Source organism: Tauraco erythrolophus, chromosome 2, assembly GCF_009769465.1.
Source record: "Tauraco erythrolophus isolate bTauEry1 chromosome 2, bTauEry1.pri, whole genome shotgun sequence".
NCBI lineage: Eukaryota > Metazoa > Chordata > Aves > Musophagiformes > Musophagidae > Tauraco > Tauraco erythrolophus.
The window spans coordinates 24,918,705-24,939,607 of NC_141466.1; the positions used below are offsets into that span (position 1 = coordinate 24,918,705).

Here is a 20,903-nt window from a genome sequence, read left to right on the forward strand (position 1 = left end):
GTCTTTTGTACGTCAGGTAGTCAGGCCCATATGAAAATTACTTTCAACTGGATCCCTGCAGGGACCAAACATTTACCCTCTTTAAATAAGTTTTACACTAACAGACTATCAGTAAATCAAAGAATATGTAGATTTATGCTGGTTTTGCCATGTAAGGGTCATCAGTTAGAATGTGAAATGTTATGCATTATTCAAACCATAGATATGAATATTTCTTTACTCATATTAAGACTTAATCTTATTAACAGTGAAAATTTTAATATCATGAATCATAGTACTTCACAGTTTTGAGTTACAAATGTATTATGCCACATGCAAACTATGTAACTATAATGAGTACATTTAATGTTAATTCAAGATTGCCCTAATCCAGATGGACAGAGGTTTTGCTCTGGTCAAATAAAAAATGAAATCTCATCAGATGAAGGATGGTAGGGTCAGATGATTCAATTTTTATGGCATATCAAATTTTTGTATGTCAATGGCAACCTTAATAGATGGTGATGAATAATAAAATGTAATTGTGTCACTATTAAGATAGTTTCAATTATGGTCTATTAGCTACATTGTGGAAGATGTGGACTTGCTGCTTTTTTCTCCTTTCTTTCCCCCTCCCCCTAAAACTAGAGACTCCTTTTAAAAATAATGTAACTGTTGTAAGGAAAATTTTATTTCAGTGTAAAAATTTTTATCAAATTGCTCCAGCCTCTTCATAATGTATAATTACATTTTAGGTAAGAGAAGAAGAAATAGAAGAGCTGGATACCTTACTGAATGATTTCTGTGAACTTCCTGCTCCAGGAGGTGTGGAAAACAATTATGGAAAAATTAATATCCTCCTTCAAACATATATTAGTAGAGGAGAGATGGACAGCTTCTCCCTTATTTCAGATTCTGCGTATGTTGCACAGGTAAAAATATATTTTTTTTTACATATCTGTTCCTTTCTTTTGCTGGTTGCATTCTCCCAAATGTTTACAATTATATAAGTAGGCCTCGATCTGCAACTTTTTTGTACATTTTTATGCAAATGGATTTGAAAATCAGAGCCTTGTGTGTGGGCGCGTGTGTGGTATAATATTTAAATAGAAAAGATTTGCAAAAGCCTACCTTGGGAGACTATTGCATTTTTAGTTAATTATGAATGTCCTTTTTCCTCGTATTACCCCTGTAGTCTTATTATATGTAGTAATTCTAACTGTGATTGCACAGAAATGTTATTCTTAACCTACTGGATTTTATTCTAAATCTGGAAAACTATTGCAATCTATTTTTATGGTTTGTGTACTTTTATACTTCATTCTGCAAAACTTAATTTATGTTTTATTCACAAACCTTGGTTTACACAAAAAAGATATGCTGTTACAATTTTATTGCTAGATGTAATCATGCAAATTTACTTATCAGTCTATAAATTTGTTTGTCAGCTTGATTTGACACCTAAATGGTTAATAGTTATGCAGCACGTTTAGTTATTACACAGGATAATAAAAGAGCTGCAAGTGACAGAGCTACTTGCTTACACAACTAGAGCCCACCTTAAAAGAAAGAGATGTTGCTTGAAAGTTTAGAATTCTGAATCCCAAAGAAGTCAAAGTGACAAAAGGTCGTAGACAATCCCAGATGTGCAACAGTAATGAATGTATAATATAGGTGATAAAGTTTTACCTTTTAGCCTGCTCTACGTCTTTCTCTCTCGTTTGTTTTTTTTTTTTTTTTTCCCCCTAAACAATTAGCAACATGTTGCATTGAATCATTTTTGTCTCGTCCTTACAAAACCTTTTCGGAAAGAATTGATTGTAAAATTACATTTAGTTGGTGGTAAAGATGAGAGTTAAATATTCAAAAGTATACATATTCTTCAGCAAGATTTTCATGCTAACATTACCTTCTTCAGAAGTGTTTACATTTCATAGCACATATGTGTACAAATGAGAAAATTCTGAAATCATTATGCACATCATAATAATTGTGGTACTTGCACAGCAAGATCATTTTCAGCATGATTCTTTTCATCTTTGCTTCCCAGACAATTTCTTTTATTTGTCTGTCTCAATTACAGGATTTTTAGTGAGGCAACATGGTCGTCTTCTCAGATCTTCATAAATTGTACATGTGGAACCAGTACTACAAATTGTGAATTTTTTTAATTGGATAGTGACTATTAAGAAAATCATTCATTCTTTCTAAGTAAAAGAAATGTGCTTCTTTAGTAACATATGCTTCTATCAGGACCAAATAATTCTCTGGTTTTTATTCCTGTTGGCATTACAAAGCCAGGAGACAATGATTGTATTCTATTCAGGGAACAAAATTGCTAATCCAGGCACAATACCAGTAGGCCAAAAAACAACAACAACAACAAAAAACACAAAAAAAACACCCACAACTTCATAATACAGCTTGATAAGTTTATTAAAGGAATATCATAACTTACATTTTCAGGATAAGACTGACCTCATTCAATCTTATGTTAATATTCAATTTTCCAAGCCCAAAGCAGATTTATAGGGTTTGGTTATACAGTAGCCTCAGAAGGTAGTAACATGTTAAAAAAGGTCACTACTGTTAAACTTCTGTGCGAATGTAGTGAGATTCAGTATGAAATGGGATTTTATTATGGAAGCACAACTGAAGTGAAAAATTAAAACTTGAATTTCCATATAAACTGAGTTTGCAGATGTATATTATATGGGGAGGAAAAGGAAGAAGATATTAAATACGGTAAGTGCATTTGTTTCAGAAATGATTCACACACAATAAATTTAGAACTCCCTAATGTTAGCATAACCGTGATCAAAATTCTATGGCGGACCTGCCACTACAACTTTAATTAGTTGCACATGTTTCTTTTCATAATTTCTATAGGCAGTCATAAGGTAGTTCTGTCACTAGACAGTGAAGGAAAAACTTGCTTTCAAGAATGTTTGAAATAAGTTTGAAAAGAGAAATCTATTGTTATGTTTTGTCAAAGATGAGTCTATGGGATCCTTTTCATTTTACAAAGAATACTTGAGAGAATTACAACATTTTTGCTTTTTTTTTTTCACTCTCCAGAATGCAGCTCGTATTGTTCGAGCTCTTTTTGAGATTGCCCTTAGGAAACGTTGGCCTGCAATGACATATCGACTACTGAATCTCAGCAAAGTCATTGACAAGCGGCTGTGGGGCTGGGTTAGCCCTTTGAGACAGTTCTCAGTGTTACCACCATCAGTCCTCTCAAAGTTGGAAGAAAAGAATCTCACTATAGACAAGATGAAGGACATGAGAAAAGATGAAATAGGTGAGAAATCAGCAATGCTGATCTGCTTAAATTATTAGTAATCAATGGACAAGTTAGAACTAAATCTGAGCCATTCATTAATATACCCACTCTGGTCTGGAAGCCATGTAGATACATTAATATCGTTTTATAGTCTGTCCAATAACGATGGTTTATTCAGTCTCCACAGCTTGTAATATGACACAGCTTTGAGGGTAAGGCTAGCCCATGTCCTGCCAACTCCAGAACACATGTGGAATGGAGATGTATGTTGGAGGGTCTCCCTGCCCGTGGCAGGGGGGTTGGAACAAGATGGTCTTTGAGGTCCCTTCCAACCCTAAGCATTCTATGACTCTAGGATTTATTTACATATGTGTCTATATAAATTGACCTGTGATTCCCTTCTTGCTCACATTACATAATACACTACTATAAAAGGCATCTGTTTATTTTTCCCAGTTGGCAAAATATGGCCTCTTTTTTTTATTGAAATGCTGTTAACGTGAAAAAGAATGAAAACAGATCATTATGTCTTGGTATACTATCAATAAATGGCCTTCTTCTGAAACACTGCATTAATTTTCATTGGACATGGAGAATACATTGTCATTGGTGTCATTGCAGCAAAACCTTAATGGAATTTTTTTAAGGATTTGACACTTCAATAATGAGAAAGTCCACAAGCCTACTGATAGACATAATGACAATTTCTAGTATGTGTGTATAAACTGTTGCGCATAAACTGTCCACCAACTGGTTGAAGTTGAAAAAAGAATTTGCTCATAATGTATTTCTTTTTCCTATTTTTTCTTATTTGGGCTTTTTTTGAACCTGTTATTGCAAAATTGTTGAGAAACAAGCTGCCTTTAAAAAAAAATTCACAATAAAAATACAATTCATAGTCATTACTTTATAGAAGTTATAGACCTCTGACTTGACGTTTCTCTCATTTGACAAGAGAACAACATTCCTAACTTAGAAAGTTTTGTTACATGCCTAATTTAAGTTGGAAAAAGTTAAATAAATATGTAAAAGTTTGCAGAATTAAAGGCTATATTGCTATTTAATAAGTTAAGCCAAAGGATTGTAAGAAAATTTTAAAAGTTTACTTTAACTGTGCACATAACATATAATAATTTTAAATGTATTAAAAATGTAGCATTTTATTTCAAGTGCTAGCATTATCATGCTTTTCTATTCAGAAGTGTTATAGCACTTTTTTATTCAAATTTGTTAATTTGTTGTGTATTTATGCAGTTTTTTAGTATTTAATATTCTTTTCCATTAATTGTGTTAGTGCTTTTTTCTTTTCTTTTTTATACTTCTTTCTCCTCATACCTGCCCTTGGAGAAGAAAGAAATTTTGTATTAAAATACAAAAACAATTTTGTTTCCTTCAATGTAGTGGAATTAGTATTGACAAGATGGAAACATATCAATATATACCTATAATATGCCTAGTTTTGTTCTATATTAGCTTAGTTTGAAAGTAGATGAGACTTGGGATTTGACTGTGGAAATAAGTCGTTGCTGAGTATAAGTAATGGTATTTCATGTTCTTCAGCCTTGTAAAGAGCAAAGCAAGTTGGTCAGTGCATCTCTGTGAAGTGCTGTTGCTTGGCATCCTTCTTCCTCTCTACTCTCTTTCTGACACCATGGGTGTGAAGGAAGCGCTTGCTGGGCAGCTGCCTTATTTTTATTTGAATTCAAAGCCATGTTGAAAGGAGAAAAGGCACAGCTTCCAGGTGCCGCCTTGTTCTCTGGCTCCATAGGACTAGTTTCAGTCTTAGCATTTCTTCCTTTTTAAATGTTATTGTGACCTTGGAGATAGAATAAAAAAAAGACAGGAGCTAGCTAGCTAACTCAGTCCATGGCCTAGGGATAGACAAAAGTGTCAGATGGGTGCCAGCTCTCTCAGTGAATGAAGAGCATGTTGTGTGCACAGATCCTGGATTCCAGTGTACCACGAATTGGTCAACACCAATCTATGCGCTATTGCAATGTAACCATGGAGTTTCCAGAAAGCCAAGAAACCACCGTGTTATCTGAGATAAACAGTCCTGTTTTTTCACAATACAGACGACAATCATTGTGGAATAAGCAAAATTTATTCTTTTTTTAAACACACCTATTTTCTCAAATAGTCAGCTTTTGTTCAGAAGGTTTTGATATTTCTAAACTGCCATTGATAGTTTCTCATAATGTCAGTGTTTAAAAAAAATATATAAATAAACACAAAAAAAAAAAAAAAACAACAAAGACGGAGAGGGAGGGAGAGTTTTATAATGTTTTACAGAGATTAGGAGAGGAGCCTTATTTTCCCCTAGCAGATAAGTGTATAATACGTCCTGTACAAACACAGTTCACCTCACACATCATGATACAGAAAGTGATTTTTATTATGCAAAAGAGTACTTGCCTATGTAAGCTTATTGAGTCATATCTCTCATATAAAGTTGTGCTCTTTATTTGATCAAATTTTATGTGGTATTGGTCTCTTGCTGCACTTCAAAAACAAAAAAAAAGGAAAAAAATAGAAATTTATATAAAATATATATATACCGACTTGAGCTTACACAAGACGGCACTTGTAAAAGGTTATATTTTTCCACTGCAGTTGAAGATTAATAAAATGGTGTAAAATTTATTTATTTACGGTTGGACTCGATGATCTCTAAGGTCTTTTCCAACCTAGAAATCTATGAAATCTATGAAATCTATGAAATCTTTGAATATTTGGCACTTACCTTTATTTAATGAGATTTTTAAAGTTTTACATCTAATTGCAGAAGCTAGTCACTATGTAAGTACATTATAGTACTGCACGTATCACCAAGTTGTACCAATATAATTGGTTTGGTTTTTAATAAAACCAAAGGAGGTGCACTGATAAACTGATTAAATATGTGTTAAAATTTTGCATTAGGGATTTGCTTCTTAAGCTTAAGATCACCATTCATTACTTCAGGGTATAGATAAACACCTCCGTGAGGCAAAATCCACCAGTTTGTTAAATAGGAAAAACTGAGTAGGGAAAGTCAGGATGAATAGAAAAAAAAAAGCAATAGCAAGATGTTACGCTCCTAAATTTCATGCAAGAAAAACTTTGTATCACTTTTTCACTTTGTACGTAATGCAAATTAATAGGATTTCTTCTCTTCTTTTTCCTTTTTTTTTAAGTAGGAAAGTGTGCACAGCAACCACATAACAGTATCAGAAAATATAGCTAGCCATTTGTAAGGTAGCTTTTAATAGTGAGTGCTTATGAACATTGCAATTAAAATTTAAAATATGCTCCACATAATTATATAAGCAATTTCAGTGAAAATGTGATAAATCAACCTTCTTTCCCCAAATAAGCTAAAAGTTGCAATATTTTTCAGGGAAAAATAAATCACTGCTCCATACTCCTTTTAAATATAAAATTAAAACCAAGGAAACAGAGATTTCAACTGTAAAATACAAGTAGGAAAATTTTGAAATTAATACAATCACTTTATTGCCTTACTTACTATGATTGTGATCGGAAATAAAAACCACTGCAACGTTTAGTTTTTCCTTTGTCTCAGTTACACACTGGTGTATTCTGAAAGATCAGAGCTGCTGCGAGATGTTTACTAGTTGCGTGCATTTTTAGGCTGTTAACTACCTTCATTCAGTTTTATGAAAAGCGTTCTGTCTGCTTTGAACCATTACACAGGAATTGTAGAAGTTCAAATGTGTGCCCTTCATTAAGTGAAAGGTCAGTATTCATGCCTTGAAAAAGAACTACATAGCTCAGTAAGAGTCTGGTCAAAAAGTCAGTAAGGGAAAGGGAACTAGCTTGACATATTATGTTTTCAGTGTGAATTCCTAATAGTTATTTTAACCCCTTAGTTATAGTTAACAGTGGGGGTTAATACTCATTTTTCTAGGCTCTAAATTGCTAATTCAAGTTAAGTATTACAAAATATTCAGACATGCCAGGTCAAGAGAGTCAGACATTTACGCACCTAAGAGCAAAACAAGCAAGCAATAATACTTCTCTCTAAAAGCCTATTTGAAAGTCGGAGTTGTGTTCTTTTTCCTGGAAATGCAAATTTGTTACACCTAATGTTTTCTTGGCAGGTCATATGCTGCATCATGTGAAGATTGGGTTAAAGGTAAAACAATGCGTCCATCAAATCCCCTCCATCATAATGGAAGCAACGATTCAGCCAATTACCCGCACAGTGCTCCGAGTTCGGCTGAACATCGCTCCTGACTTCACGTGGAACGATCAGGTAAAAAAAAAAGGAGGTGGAGGAAGGACAGGAAACATTAATTCATTAATTTAGCTTCAGTAAAGGAGAGGATCATAGGGAGTCCATAGCTGTTTGGAGAAGAAAAAAAATATTTATTTTAGCTATAAAGCAAAATTTATAATAGGAGCAGAATTAAGACTTTTGTAGAAGGCGCCCAAAGCTCATTTTTTCATTTTTGCTAATTGTTACAGGATTGCGCTGTTTATAACATGTTGGAGCAAGTGCTTATACTGCATATTAATTGTAGTCACACACAGATTTGAGTTATATGCCCAAAAATGAGAAGCAAGAAACGGGGAGACACAGATGGCTCTCTGAACTATGAATGAATGTCAAACGCAGAGAATAAAGCCTTGAAATAGAGTTCATGCGTGCCAAATTCTGCTGCTCTTTATGGCTTTACGAATGTACATTCACAACATCAATGTCTTTTTTTCTGTAGGGACTTGTCTGAACAGAAAAAAACGAGATATGTTTGGAATTATATTCATCTATGTTTTATGGTGCAAATTTGTATGAAAGGAGTTGTATTAGTTGCACATTTAGATATACCCAAATCCTTTGATTCAGAATCTGTTCATTAGAAATAGATTTAAGACAAATCTAAATGAAATACAAATGTCCACATGGGGGCATTGTGTCGTTGCTGGTACTTCTGAAACTTTCTACAGAAACAAGGCAAAGATACCTCAATGGGCAAGCGTATTTTTCTTTTTTTAACTCTTAGGAGATTTATGCTTCAGAAAAATTATTCTGAAAGGTGGATATTAAGTATCTCTTCTTTTATTGCAAAATAATTTTAAAATCCCTTAGATTACAAATTTACCTTAAGCGCAAGCAAATTAAGAGTTTTATTCCATGAACGAGATTATTTTAGAGTTTATTTTCCCTCCCTAAAAGCTTTTTCCTTTCCTTTGGAAGTTTCACCAAGTTAGCTTATGAATGGAAGATTAATGATGAAAACATAGAAAGTTAGATTTTGTTTGCTACCTGGATTTATTACAGAAATATTTGAATGGATTCCTAACATGAATTATAACATAAATTATTTTTTGCTGCCTTATTTATGTACAATATTTAAGAGGGCAAACAAGCATTACTTTTTAGGATTGAAACAATCTTTCATCCACTTTACCTTTAGTCTATTAAAGACAAAAAGCCCACGACTGTTCTTCATATTAAACAGTCTCTTAATACAAAGTAATTTCTCAATCCATTTTTAGATATTTCTACAAAATCTAGGTTCTTCTACATTTTTACAAATTGAAAAGAGATCCACACAGATTATACCCTCTTATTTCGATTCTGAACTTCTAAAGTTATAGCAAAACTTCAGCAAAAATCTATTTTCTCCTATGACCCCTTGACAGTTTTCCTTATGGTTGCTTTGGAAACGTGATTGTTTTATCAATTCAACTTAGGGAGTTCTTTTTGTGTGAATTTGTATATTGGTACTCATCAAAACTTGGAAAACTTTTTTTCTGGTTTTTTTTTCTTTTTGTAAGGTAGCTGTTTATTTTCTTGTTTCTTCAGTAAATGAAACTTCTGTCACAGTAAATAAACAAAAAAAGCTGTTAAATTTTAATAGTCTCTAAAAATTAATAACTGTATTTTAAATTAAACCACTGACACTCCAAAACTGTTTCTCCATCATTACACAGTATTTTAGCAAGCTATCGAGCAGAAGACTATAGAAACTTATAGGTATAGCTGTAAGTGATATAAAAACTAGCTGCCAAAAAATTCCATTCAAAGAGTGGGTGTAGTCAAATAAAATCAGAATATTAAAGATTCAAATACCATACTTAATTGAAATACCTTGCTTAGCTAACATTTCATGGTTTTAAGACTATTCCTTTACCTGAGTACTTAGTTCTAGAATGATCTCATCACAGATTTTGCACTTGCCTTTACAAGAGAAAGAAGATATGTTTTGATAGTCGTGAGGATATGATATCATCTTGATTTTTAATGGCTGCAGATTTCAGTGCTGGGAGTCCTTAAGTTCAGTAAAAGCGTGTGCGCCATATCCCAGTGGAAAATTCTTATTATATTGTTAGAAGCAAAGGACTATAAACATACCCAGACAGAGCAAGTAAGCCTTACTGCAGCCAGGAGGAGTCCAGCAGAAATAGAGGATAATGCAACTGGTATTAATCAGCCGAGTCACATACCAGACATGCATTATTAGGGCAATCGTTGTCCAAAATACAGGTATGTGTCAGTTCTTAAGAGCTCTCCAGAGTTCTTGAGAATCATTACTGGAGAGCATGTTGCGTTGGCTCTTCCCACATTGCCCTTTTTTCCGCATGCAGCTTTGTCACAGAACTCTCCAAAACTAAGATGCTCTTACAGTTGATAGTAATATTTCTGAGCTTTGAACTTTAGCACCTTCATTAATTCTTCTTTCCTCCCTTAAATTCTCCTAAACCCCGATGAAGTAATAGTCTTACTGTCATTTTTCAAAGTGTTACCTGCAGTGACCTGTGTCCTTTTAGTTTCACTGCTTCAGTTCCCAGTGAACCTGCCAGTGAAATTCAAATATAATGAAAATGAGTGACAATCTTTACTGTCCATCTACTTATCTATTGTGCAACCATATTAAAAAAGAAACAAAAGCACCATAGTTCTATTCTTATTACATATTTTTGTCTTCAAAAGCCAGTACAGACCGTTTCCCAACACATACACAATAATGAATTACGTTGAAAATAATGTGTGCTGTGTGAATCCATACTAGATTCCTGTAGCGTTAAAATTGCCATTAGAAGCAACTATGCACTTTATTGTTTTTCCTATTAACTGCAGTTTAGGAATATTTCCAACTTTTTTTTCGTCTTCATACTGCTTTTGTACCTTATCACAGTCCACATCAGAAACGTGAGAAACCTATATTCATTTAACAGTATGTCTTCCGTACTCCATTACTATGCATTTTTCTTCTTTTCCTAGATATTTAAGTAAAATGCTTGTACATTGGCACAAGTCATTTATTCTGACAAAGAAACAAAAATTCTTAACTGAGCAACCCACCTAGCTGTAATTTGTGGCTGGCATTGCAAAATAAGGTACACAACAAAGCAAACAAAAATCTGGGACGAAATAAAGTGTTGCCAGATGGCATGAGAATCATCAAGAGACACCTCTGTTTATGTTCTTCTCACTTCACCTGTAGCAATGAATAGATCTGCAGCCTTCTGAATCCACTTACTGTATCTTTCTAGAGGAGGGAGGAAGAGAGAGAGAGGAATGTCACAATTCAGCGTCCAGTTTTTCCTGAATGTTTTTCACAGAAAAATGAGCCGTGCATAGCAAAAAAGAATCCTCTGTACAGAATCCGAAGACAGAAGTACCAGGAGGAAAAAGGAGGAGTTCTTTTTTAGGAGCCTAGAGGAAACCCTGGGAGTTCAGTCTATTTATAAACAGCTGAGCCACTAGCTTTAGTTGCATTTATATTGTGTCCATTTATATTATACGTACCTTAAGCAAACTCTTACTGAAACAATCTTTAAGCAAACTGATCTAATTAGAAATGTTACATTGCTCTTACCTCTGATTTCTCCATTTCCATATTCCTTTGTAATTTAGAAATATAACCGATACACCCAGCAAACCTAGAAAACCTCATTACAACTGTAACAAGCTGTCTTTTCTACTCTTAAAGGTACACGGCACTGTCGGAGAGCCCTGGTGGATTTGGGTAGAAGACCCTACTAATGATCACATTTATCATTCAGAGTACTTCATCATTCAGAAAAAACAGGTAATGGATTTTATTCGGAATCTCATAACAAAACAAAAATAAAGTTAGTGAGATGCGGATTTGTAAGATCAAACAGTATTGTGACCTAAGCAGATTTTCAAATCAGTAGCACAGCTTTCAGTTTCAGATGTACGTGAAAGATATTATTAAAAAACAAAGATTAAAAAACAAAGATGGTTTTTAATCTCAGATGTCCCTTTTTCTCCTCTTCCTTTGGTGGGACAGTTATTTCCAGGCAAAAAAAAAAAAAAGACAGACTGGAATGGTTTTGTCTGTTAAAGACAATGATGAAGAGCCAGCCTTATTTTTGTCTTTTGAAGTCCATGGAAACAAAATCCATTCACAGTGGAGAAATATTTTATAAAGATGTGAACATTTTGCACATGGAGTTACATGAATACTTTATTGCTTTGTGTTGGTAATGCTTATGGAAGTGAGGCAAAGTATGATTTTTCAAGTTACTGATTTGTCTGTGCGGTAATTATTCTCTACACATTTGCATTAGGTCATTACTAAAGAACCTCAACTGCTGGTGTTCACAATCCCAATTTTTGAACCTCTTCCTTCTCAATATTACATTCGAGCTGTGTCCGATAGATGGTTAGGAGCAGAGGCTGTATGTATCATAAATTTTCAGCATTTGATTCTTCCAGAGAGACATCCACCCCACACAGGTAACTTCAAATTTGATCATTTTGTTTTCATTCATGTTGCTCATACTGATTTTCCTTATGATAGTGCAATAAATCTCTTAACTTCTGCTTTATTGTAGAAAAGTATATGAAATTTCACTTTGTGATATATTTGTATTATTGAGACCATTTCTTCACTAACTTTAAAGCTCCCTAAAATTTTAAATTTCTGAACAAAAAGCAGCTCATTTCATCTCAACATAATACCAGATTTTTAGTTACTCCAGGTTCTCTATAAACTATAGGAAAATTGAAACTATCGCATAAAACTAAGCAAATCTCTATGTTACAGTATGTCTTATCTTCGTGCTTGTAGGCGTTACGTTTCTTCTGGACTGGTTAAAAATAATCTTAGAGTGGATGGTTGTATTACAAATGGCATTCAGCAAAGAAAAAGCAAACAGTTAAAATTTTGAAAATACAAAACATTTCACTATTTTTACTAAAATTAAATCATCATAGCAAGCACTGTTAGAGTACCGAACATCACATTTCAACTCAGCACTGCTGATCAAGTCATCAGGAGTCCCCTCCCCCTCCTTTTTTAACACTTGGCACAGAAGCATATGTTTGTGTTTTGCTTCTTTTTTTCTGGATACATAAATTGCTTTATACATTCATTGTGCCTGATGTCATTGTAAAACCTTTCCACTGTAATTACATTTGGCTCATCTACCAGTCTGTGAAGTGAGTGCCTTCAGAAATACTCAGTTCTCATACGGTGTTGTCCTTTGGCATGTATAAATTCACATGTGTTTGTGAAGTGTTTAGCTATTGTTATACTGTACCTACGCTGTCTGAAAAAGCATGTGTAACCTTTTTATCTAATTGACTGATCACTGACTACTATTCAGAAGAAACAGAAAGATATTTACACATCACCAGTTATGGAGCCTCTAGGATTTATGGTAATTGATTTCAATTCCCATCTGGTTCCCACTCAACAATGAAGTACATAGAGGCCCTGCTAGGCAAAAAAACCTTCTTTCTCCTCAACAGAGCCCAAGAAATCGCAGTTTCAGTGGGAATGGTAAAACAGCCATAAGGTATCAGTGAAAAGCATGTGAAGAATATTAGGCATCATTGCCTCAGTAGATTTTATGACTCCCATATCATACCTTAATGTGAAGCACCCTGAAAAGACAATGAGACCTCCAGCCACAAAAAAAAAAAAAAAAAAAAAACACACCAAACTTCAAAGCAAGCATCTGCATAGCAGAATCACTACAGTCTCCTTAATTTGGTAGGATTCCAAATCCAAACTGGTTATATATATCATCTTCCAAATTCCACAATCTCAAATTGTTTGGATAGCAGATGCCCTCAAGATATATTGAGAATCATATATTGAAAGTGTTTGTTTATTTATTAAGATTATGTCTTTAATTACATGTTTAAAGGATTAGATGGAAAATTTAGTTGTACCCATCTGATTTTTATTATTATATCAACTTAGAAACTCCAAAGAATCCTTCCTTTTTAAATAGGTTTTTTCCTTGAATCTGAAATACACAGACTATGCTGTCCTCCAAGTCCACATTGTTATTATAACAAGCTGGATATATGTATAATCTAATACAGTGAGTTTAGAACTTACTACAACTGGATAAAAAGGAAACAGATTTAAGAAAAAGATTAATTTATGTAAATGACTGATTCACAGCTATCAAAATACTAACAGTACTTGCAGAAATACTTAAGAGCTGTACAATCAACTTTTCATTATTCCTCATTGAATTCAGCAATGACCCCAACATAGACTCCATGTCACATGAGATATTAAGTAAAACAATTTCCAGTGTAAGTTGTTTTTCACTAAAGTATTGCTTAATATCTTTATCTTCAGAATCAACTATTATGTCATGGCATCTCTTGTCATGCACTTACGATTATTTTGTGTTTTCAGAGCTTCTGGATCTTCAGCCTTTGCCTGTCACAGCCTTGGGACATCGGGAATATGAAGTCCTGTACAAATTCACACACTTCAACCCTATCCAGACCCAGATATTTCATACACTTTATCATACAGACTGTAATGTTCTTCTTGGAGCACCTACAGGTTCTGGAAAAACTGTTGCAGCTGAATTAGCCATCTTTAGAGTTTTTAACAAGTATCCCACATCAAAGGTTTGTAAAATAGGTTTATTAGAATCACTTTGTGTAGGCGTGTTTTCAGCAATACAAAATCCTAGAAAAAGACTATGGCAAACTAAATTTTGCTTTGTCTAATTTATATGTGTCTGTACACAAAATGGTACTGCATTATGTACATTATGCTTTTATTTCAACTTTGTATATTAATCAGTGTTCAACTAGAGTTAAATCTGAGGTTGTTCAGCCTGGAGAAGAGAAGGCTCCGGAGAGATTTTATAGCAGCCTTCCAATACCTAAAGGGAGCCTACAAGAAAGATGGTGAGGGGCTTTTTACAAAGACATGTAGTGATAGGACAGGGGGCAATGGCTTTAAAGTAAAAGAGGGGAGGTTTTTATTAGATATAAGGAAGAAATTTTTTACAATGAGAGTGGTGAAACACTGGAATAGGTTGCCCAGAGGAGTTGTAGCTGCCCTGGAAGTGTTCAAGGCCAGGTTGGATGACGCTTTGAGCAACCTGATCTAGGGGAAGTTATCCCTGCCCGTTGCATGGGGAGGGATGATATTTAAGGTCCCTTCCAACCCAAACCATTCTATGATTCTAAAAACATGACATACAAGCGTGCTGGGTTTCCTTTTCTATACTTACCTGCATTCCCTGCTTTAATCTCCTTCTACTAGCAGTAGTACTGATTTATAGCTATTAGCTACCCTCCATGTGAATATAACTAGCCCAGTCTTTCTCTTATTTAAATAAAACAAAAAAGTTGCAATTAATTACTATAAGCCAATTTTCTGCTTCTGAGCAACTCAGCTTTTGGAGTTTCGTTTTCAAAGCGAATATGTATCTGTATCTTGACTTAGCCATTGTGTCTTAGTTAACCACATTTTACCTTTAAAGTCTTTGGAAAAGGTATTTGTATCTGACCATAAGATTTAACTGAAGAATAACCTTTGAAATTAACAGAAATCATGTACGTAAATCCCTTACTCATCTTTGACATTTCAATATCTTTATGTAATTTGTTAGTCCAAGTGAGGTAAACAAGACACTCATACATTTTCAGCTTATCTATTAGACTTACAAAATAGCCAATTCTCAAAGGAATATATCCTTTAGGTTATAATAAAGCTGAAAACCTAGCTATACATTTTAAAGAATGTATGTGAATAGCAGTTTCTTCATATTCAAAAGTTTCAAAATATGTAACCATAAATCTGTAAATAAATATTGTTTCTACATGTCAGAGCATTCCCCTCTGCACAGCAGGCTTCTTTGAGAAAAATATTGTGAAATTTTGCTTAAAATAATCAGTTTTTTAATTTGATTGGAAATGTTTCAACAATTTAATGACATAACTAGAAGTCAGATAAGATACTGCTGGCTGGAAATTCTGATTATTTCTGTTTTAGAATGTTAGCTTGCATTATTTATATGAGTGGGTTTTGATATTAAACGATATGATAAATACTTCCAATTCAAGAAATTATTCTTTCTCTTTCTTATTTTATTTACTTCTTAATGGCTCAGGAAATAAAACAGCATTTTCAAAGTGTTAAGTTTGTTTTAACTATAATCCTGTTGTAAGTCATTTAAGGAACTCAGGCCTTAATTATTTTATTGATAATGAGTATGTTCAAATCTCTCAAGTACCAAATAATTTTTTTCCTTATAAGTACACTTTAATAAAGGTTTCTTGTTTAACTTCTGGTTTTGTGACTTTTCTTTTGCAGGCGGTGTATATTGCACCCTTAAAAGCACTCGTTCGTGAAAGAATTGAGGACTGGAAAGTTAGGATTGAAGAAAAACTTGGTAAAAAGTATGTTTCTCTTTACCTAATCAGAAAAATAAGAAGCAAAAGAACAGCCCATCAAGTATGAATAAAATCTACAGAATACTTTTGAGTATTTCAAAATATGTTTTGATTGTGTACTATCCTTCAAATTTTTGCGCTTAAAAATCTTATCAATAGTCACTGTAGTGATAGCAAAATCAAAACTAAAAAAGGGATACACTTTGATACCTAGCTATTTTCATTCTTATGATTTCCCATTATAACAAAACCGCAGCTCAGATTTCTCTCTGCAGTATCTTTGGAAATTCAAATTCCAATCCAGAATAAGCTTTCTTAAGAATCTTCAGCTGTAAGAAACTCATAGGAGTTGCACAGACTGTATACTAATATTCATATATTGTCCTTCAGATTTAAATTTTATTCCTTGGTAACATTAATTTCGTGCTAATCTTCTCAGATGTTGGAGTTCAGCCATTACTTTATGACATATAAGGTGTATCAGTCATGCTAATGCTTTCCAAAATTATACTATCTTGAGTTAAAAATTAAATCCATAGGATGCATTATTTAGGGCCTTTTCCTTTCCTAGATACAGCTTTCTTTGTAAATTAAAGCTCAAAGAACACCATAGAACAATATGAACGAGGTGCTACTCTGTGTACATGAAATTACTACTGAGATTCCTGCTATTATCATAGCAGTGACATATTGGCAAATTTTTAATTTTTTTTTCTATTTTAATGGCGTGTGAGGATAAATTATTTGCCTCATAATTGTAAAATATTTTGAGGTAATATTTCTTTTTTGAAATTTACTCAATTACTTGGGACTGAAATTTTGAATAGAAGATACACATTACTTTGAGGAATTTTTATTAGATGTTCAACTGGATGTAGGATGTGTCATAGAAATGTCAAAAATCCATTATATTTCATCTAAAACATAGGACGAAGGAAGGGACCTTAAAGATCATCTCAAATGCTGTTTGTAGAACTCGAAAGGATAATAAGATAAACAATTGGAAAAACTCTGCTAGTCTTACAAAAAAAAATACCTCAGGATAATTTCTGCTCCAGTCTTAATGGAACTTCACCAACAAATGCAGATACACTGCCATCTAGTCTCGTTATTCAAACTAGAGATCTATACAGAACAGCAGGCAGCAACTCGATAGCTCTCTAGAAGGCTTCCATCCTGGCTATGACTGGATGTTGTGATTCACATTGTATCGTACTAATATTCTTACATTATCTTCATTTTGAAAAATTAGCCATAGTTGGTTTGGGACTCATATCTGCCCTCTTCTTTTTATATGGTTTTGCTAATGCATGGTATTTGGTATTTGTATGCTATTTGCTAGGAAAACAAAGAGACAGGTTTGTTTACTTAAAACAGTTCTGAAAATCCTTTTAGAAGTATTTGACCAGAAACAAAATGACTTTGTTTAATTTTGTTTCTTCTCTAAGAGTTAATATTTAGGAGTTAATATTTGAACATGAAGATGTTCTAAAGCTTTGTAAAGCCAAGCCGCCGTCTTTCTTAATTACAGGGTTGTAGAGCTGACTGGAGATGTGACTCCTGATATGAGAGCTGTTGCTCAAGCTGACCTGATCGTTACTACCCCAGAGAAGTGGGATGGTGTCAGCAGAAGCTGGCAGAACAGAAGCTACGTTCAGAAAGTTTCTATTCTTATCATAGATGAGATTCATCTGCTAGGTGAGCATGTTTTGTTGTTTTTAATCAGAGTAATTGCTAAATTTGAAGAAGCGTGCTGGTACTTATGATGTGAATATACTTTTTGACATCTAAGCTTTTTCTTTTTCTCTGTTTTTAATGAACTTTTCATTTACTAGGGGATGAGAGAGGCCCAGTATTGGAAGTCATTGTGTCTCGAACAAACTTCATCTCTTCTCACACTGAGAAACCTGTAAGAGTAGTTGGTTTATCCACTGCTTTAGCAAATGCCAGAGACCTTGCTGACTGGCTCAATATTAATCAGGTATGAAAAATGTTTGAGAAGATGGATATGTATTTGTGCTGCAGAAAAACAAAACAGCAATTTATAACATAATTCAAGATTAAACTTGGAAAAAAAAAAAATTTTTCTTGTAGATGGGTCTGTTCAACTTCCGACCATCAGTACGCCCAGTTCCCCTGGAGGTGCACATTCAAGGCTTCCCTGGCCAGCATTACTGTCCTCGCATGGCTAGCATGAACAAACCTGCATTTCAGGGTAAGCAATGATCTCCTAGATCTTTTCCCTCTTTCTGTAAAAGAAAAAAAGACTTGGAGCACTTTACACAGTTCATTTGCAGCACATTTACAACATGTGTTACCGTATGTACTCTTGGCATGCATAGGGGGAATCTGCTCTGCTAATGACCCAAAACTATTTGTCTGAAACATAAAGTGTGCTGCAAATGCAACATATAACAGAGGAATGTAATGTATTTAGAACAGAAGAATAAAATTAGTGCTAATGAAGGGGAAATAAAATGTGTTTTCTCTTAGTGTTTGACACCATAAAGAAACATTTGTGTAAAAATATTTGAAATTTAGAAAATAATAAACCCATTCATATTGTTAATCTGCTGAGGTATTTTCATATGGACCACTGTATATAAGCATTACAAAAAAATTTTGTACAGAAGTTGCAAGTCAGGCTAACCTATAATTCTAGTTTCAAAGCAGTAACCATAAAATTCAAAATTTGTAGTGCATCCAGATATGCTTCTGTTTCTAATTTTTTATTCTTAACAAAGCTGGCAAGCAGAATAGATTTAAGAAAAACTCTCGTATTTTATTTGAACATAGGTTCTTTTAGTTGCATAAGGAATATTTATTATATCAATTAAAAATAACCTCCAAAATAAATTTTGTAGTGTGAACTGCTGTTGATTGTGAGGTGACATTTGTGAGGTGACTTTTTAGCTGCTTTAATTAGCCTTATGACAGAAGCAAAGTATTGATTGTGGACTAGAGACCAATCTTGACAGCTCAGATTATTTACACCTCCACAAGAGCATTGTACAAAAACACTAATGAACAATAAATCTGTCTTGGGCTGTTCTGCCACACCTGTTCCTGAAGCAACAAAAATCCATTAGATGCTGGGCTTTTAAAATATATAGATATATTGGCATATATAGTTGTAAGGTATAAATACACATGAATTATCCTATTTCAATAATTCCCCAACTGTATAGCGTATGTACGTGCAGAAGCACATGCTGAATAGTATTCATGAGCTGGGAACAGTATGTGATGGTGGATAGTATGAAATAATTTTTGGAAATTAAAAATGCATAAATTAATAGCTAGAATGAGAATTACATGAGAAAACACACAGGTGGATTTGTAAGAGATTTAGAGAAAGTATTTGAAGTTCCATGTACTAGAATATACTTGAAAGTTTATACTTCTAGTGCTTGTTGATGTTAGAAAATCTGTAGACGTATGATTTATTGAGGGCTTTTTTCCCACTTGTTTGACGTGATATTGTCAAGGTTGTTTTAGCATTTCCATGACAATACTTACTCCTGAGACCCTAAAAATTTTGCTTCAACCTGAAACTTTTCAAACGTGGGCTGAGAAAGAAAACACTTTTTAAAAAAGTCCTAAAACAATTGATTTAAATATATCAGACTAATTAGTAAGCAGCAGAAACAAATTTCTTTTGTACCGTAATGCCCACCATTCACAGGAGCTATTGAAAAGTCACTTTCTACCTTTTTTATCTTTTCTGATTTTGAAGATATCCTTTGCAGGCAGCCATGAGTTTATGCAGTCTGAGCTCTGGGTCAGGCAGAAAACAAGTTTTGGACCTTGATGGCACTTTGCCTGAGACAAATATCCCAATAGGGCAGAAAAAAACATGACATAGTTATTAGACTGAGATAGAGAAATTCACAAGCTAGAAAGCATGTCCAGATTTTGTGTGGTTTGTTAATTTTTTTTTCTAACTGCTTCTCTTAAATCTTTAGCTTACAATGATCACTGAAGTAGCAGGAAAAGTTAGCTCAGACTCACTTGAGCGTAGTTATATGATCTTTGATTCAGACATGATATATGCTCACCTCAGTTGTATCTGACAGAATAGAGACTAAGTATACATACCTTTATATCATCTGTAGAGAGGTATATCAGCAGTCTAGGTATTGCAAAGAGAAACTCTAGGTTTTGTCATTAAAAGGCCGAATTCTCAAGTTCTGTTTTCCTCAACAGCGATTCGGAGTCATTCTCCAGCCAAGCCTGTTCTTATTTTTGTGTCATCCAGACGTCAGACAAGGCTTACTGCCTTAGATCTGATAGCTTTCCTAGCCACTGAGGACGATCCCAAACAATGGCTGAAGATGGATGAAAGAGAGGTAGAATCATTTTACCTGCATTATTTGTGCTTTGCTTCTATTTTATTGGTGTTTGTTTGAAAAGATAATACATCTAAAACAAGAGAGTCCTTTGGAGCTAGATCTTGAAATAGTCTATGCATATGCTAAATTTCAATATGTATTAAAACTACTGTCAGTATTGAGACTACATAAGCATCTTTGCAAGATCTGAATTTTAGAACGCAAACTCTTTTATTTTTCCTGCATGTTATTCTTAATGCTAGTTCCATTTTCCCAGATAACATATATCACATGATACAAGTCTTTGATACAAAGACAAAGAATAAAAGAAAGAGGAGTAGTGTTCTCCAAAATTTACAGCTGGAAATCTGTGACATATAGATGTTCAGCTGGAATTTAAACTACATCTCTTCAGTATTTTAGGAGCAAAATTGTCCTTCTCAGAAGGTAACTCTGTGTGTGAGGGTTATATATATGCATATATAGAATCATAGAATGGTTTGGGTTGGAAGGCACCTTAAAGATCATCTAGTTCCAACCCCCCTGCCATGGGCAGGGACATCCTCCACTACACCACGTTGCTCAAAGCCTCATCCAACCTGGCCTTGAACACTTCCAGGGATGGAGCATCCACAACTTCTCTGGGCAACCTGTTCCAGTGCCTCAC

General features: G+C 34.0%; 1 protein-coding gene across 2 annotated transcripts in view; it reads left to right on the plus strand.

Annotated features, from left to right (window-relative positions):
• The window catches only part of ASCC3 (activating signal cointegrator 1 complex subunit 3), a 280,986-nt gene that overhangs the window by 193,801 nt on the left and 66,282 nt on the right, over positions 1-20,903 (plus strand). For both annotated transcript variants that reach the window (XM_086631271.1, XM_086631272.1), the window contains exons 20-30: positions 735-911; positions 3,058-3,283; positions 7,369-7,523; positions 11,209-11,307; positions 11,813-11,981; positions 13,906-14,126; positions 15,826-15,911; positions 17,437-17,603; positions 17,741-17,886; positions 18,000-18,120; positions 20,112-20,254. In XM_086631271.1, the coding sequence (XP_086487397.1) occupies positions 735-911; positions 3,058-3,283; positions 7,369-7,523; positions 11,209-11,307; positions 11,813-11,981; positions 13,906-14,126; positions 15,826-15,911; positions 17,437-17,603; positions 17,741-17,886; positions 18,000-18,120; positions 20,112-20,254 (1,710 nt within the window). The remainder of the gene's footprint in view (positions 1-734; positions 912-3,057; positions 3,284-7,368; positions 7,524-11,208; positions 11,308-11,812; positions 11,982-13,905; positions 14,127-15,825; positions 15,912-17,436; positions 17,604-17,740; positions 17,887-17,999; positions 18,121-20,111; positions 20,255-20,903) is intronic.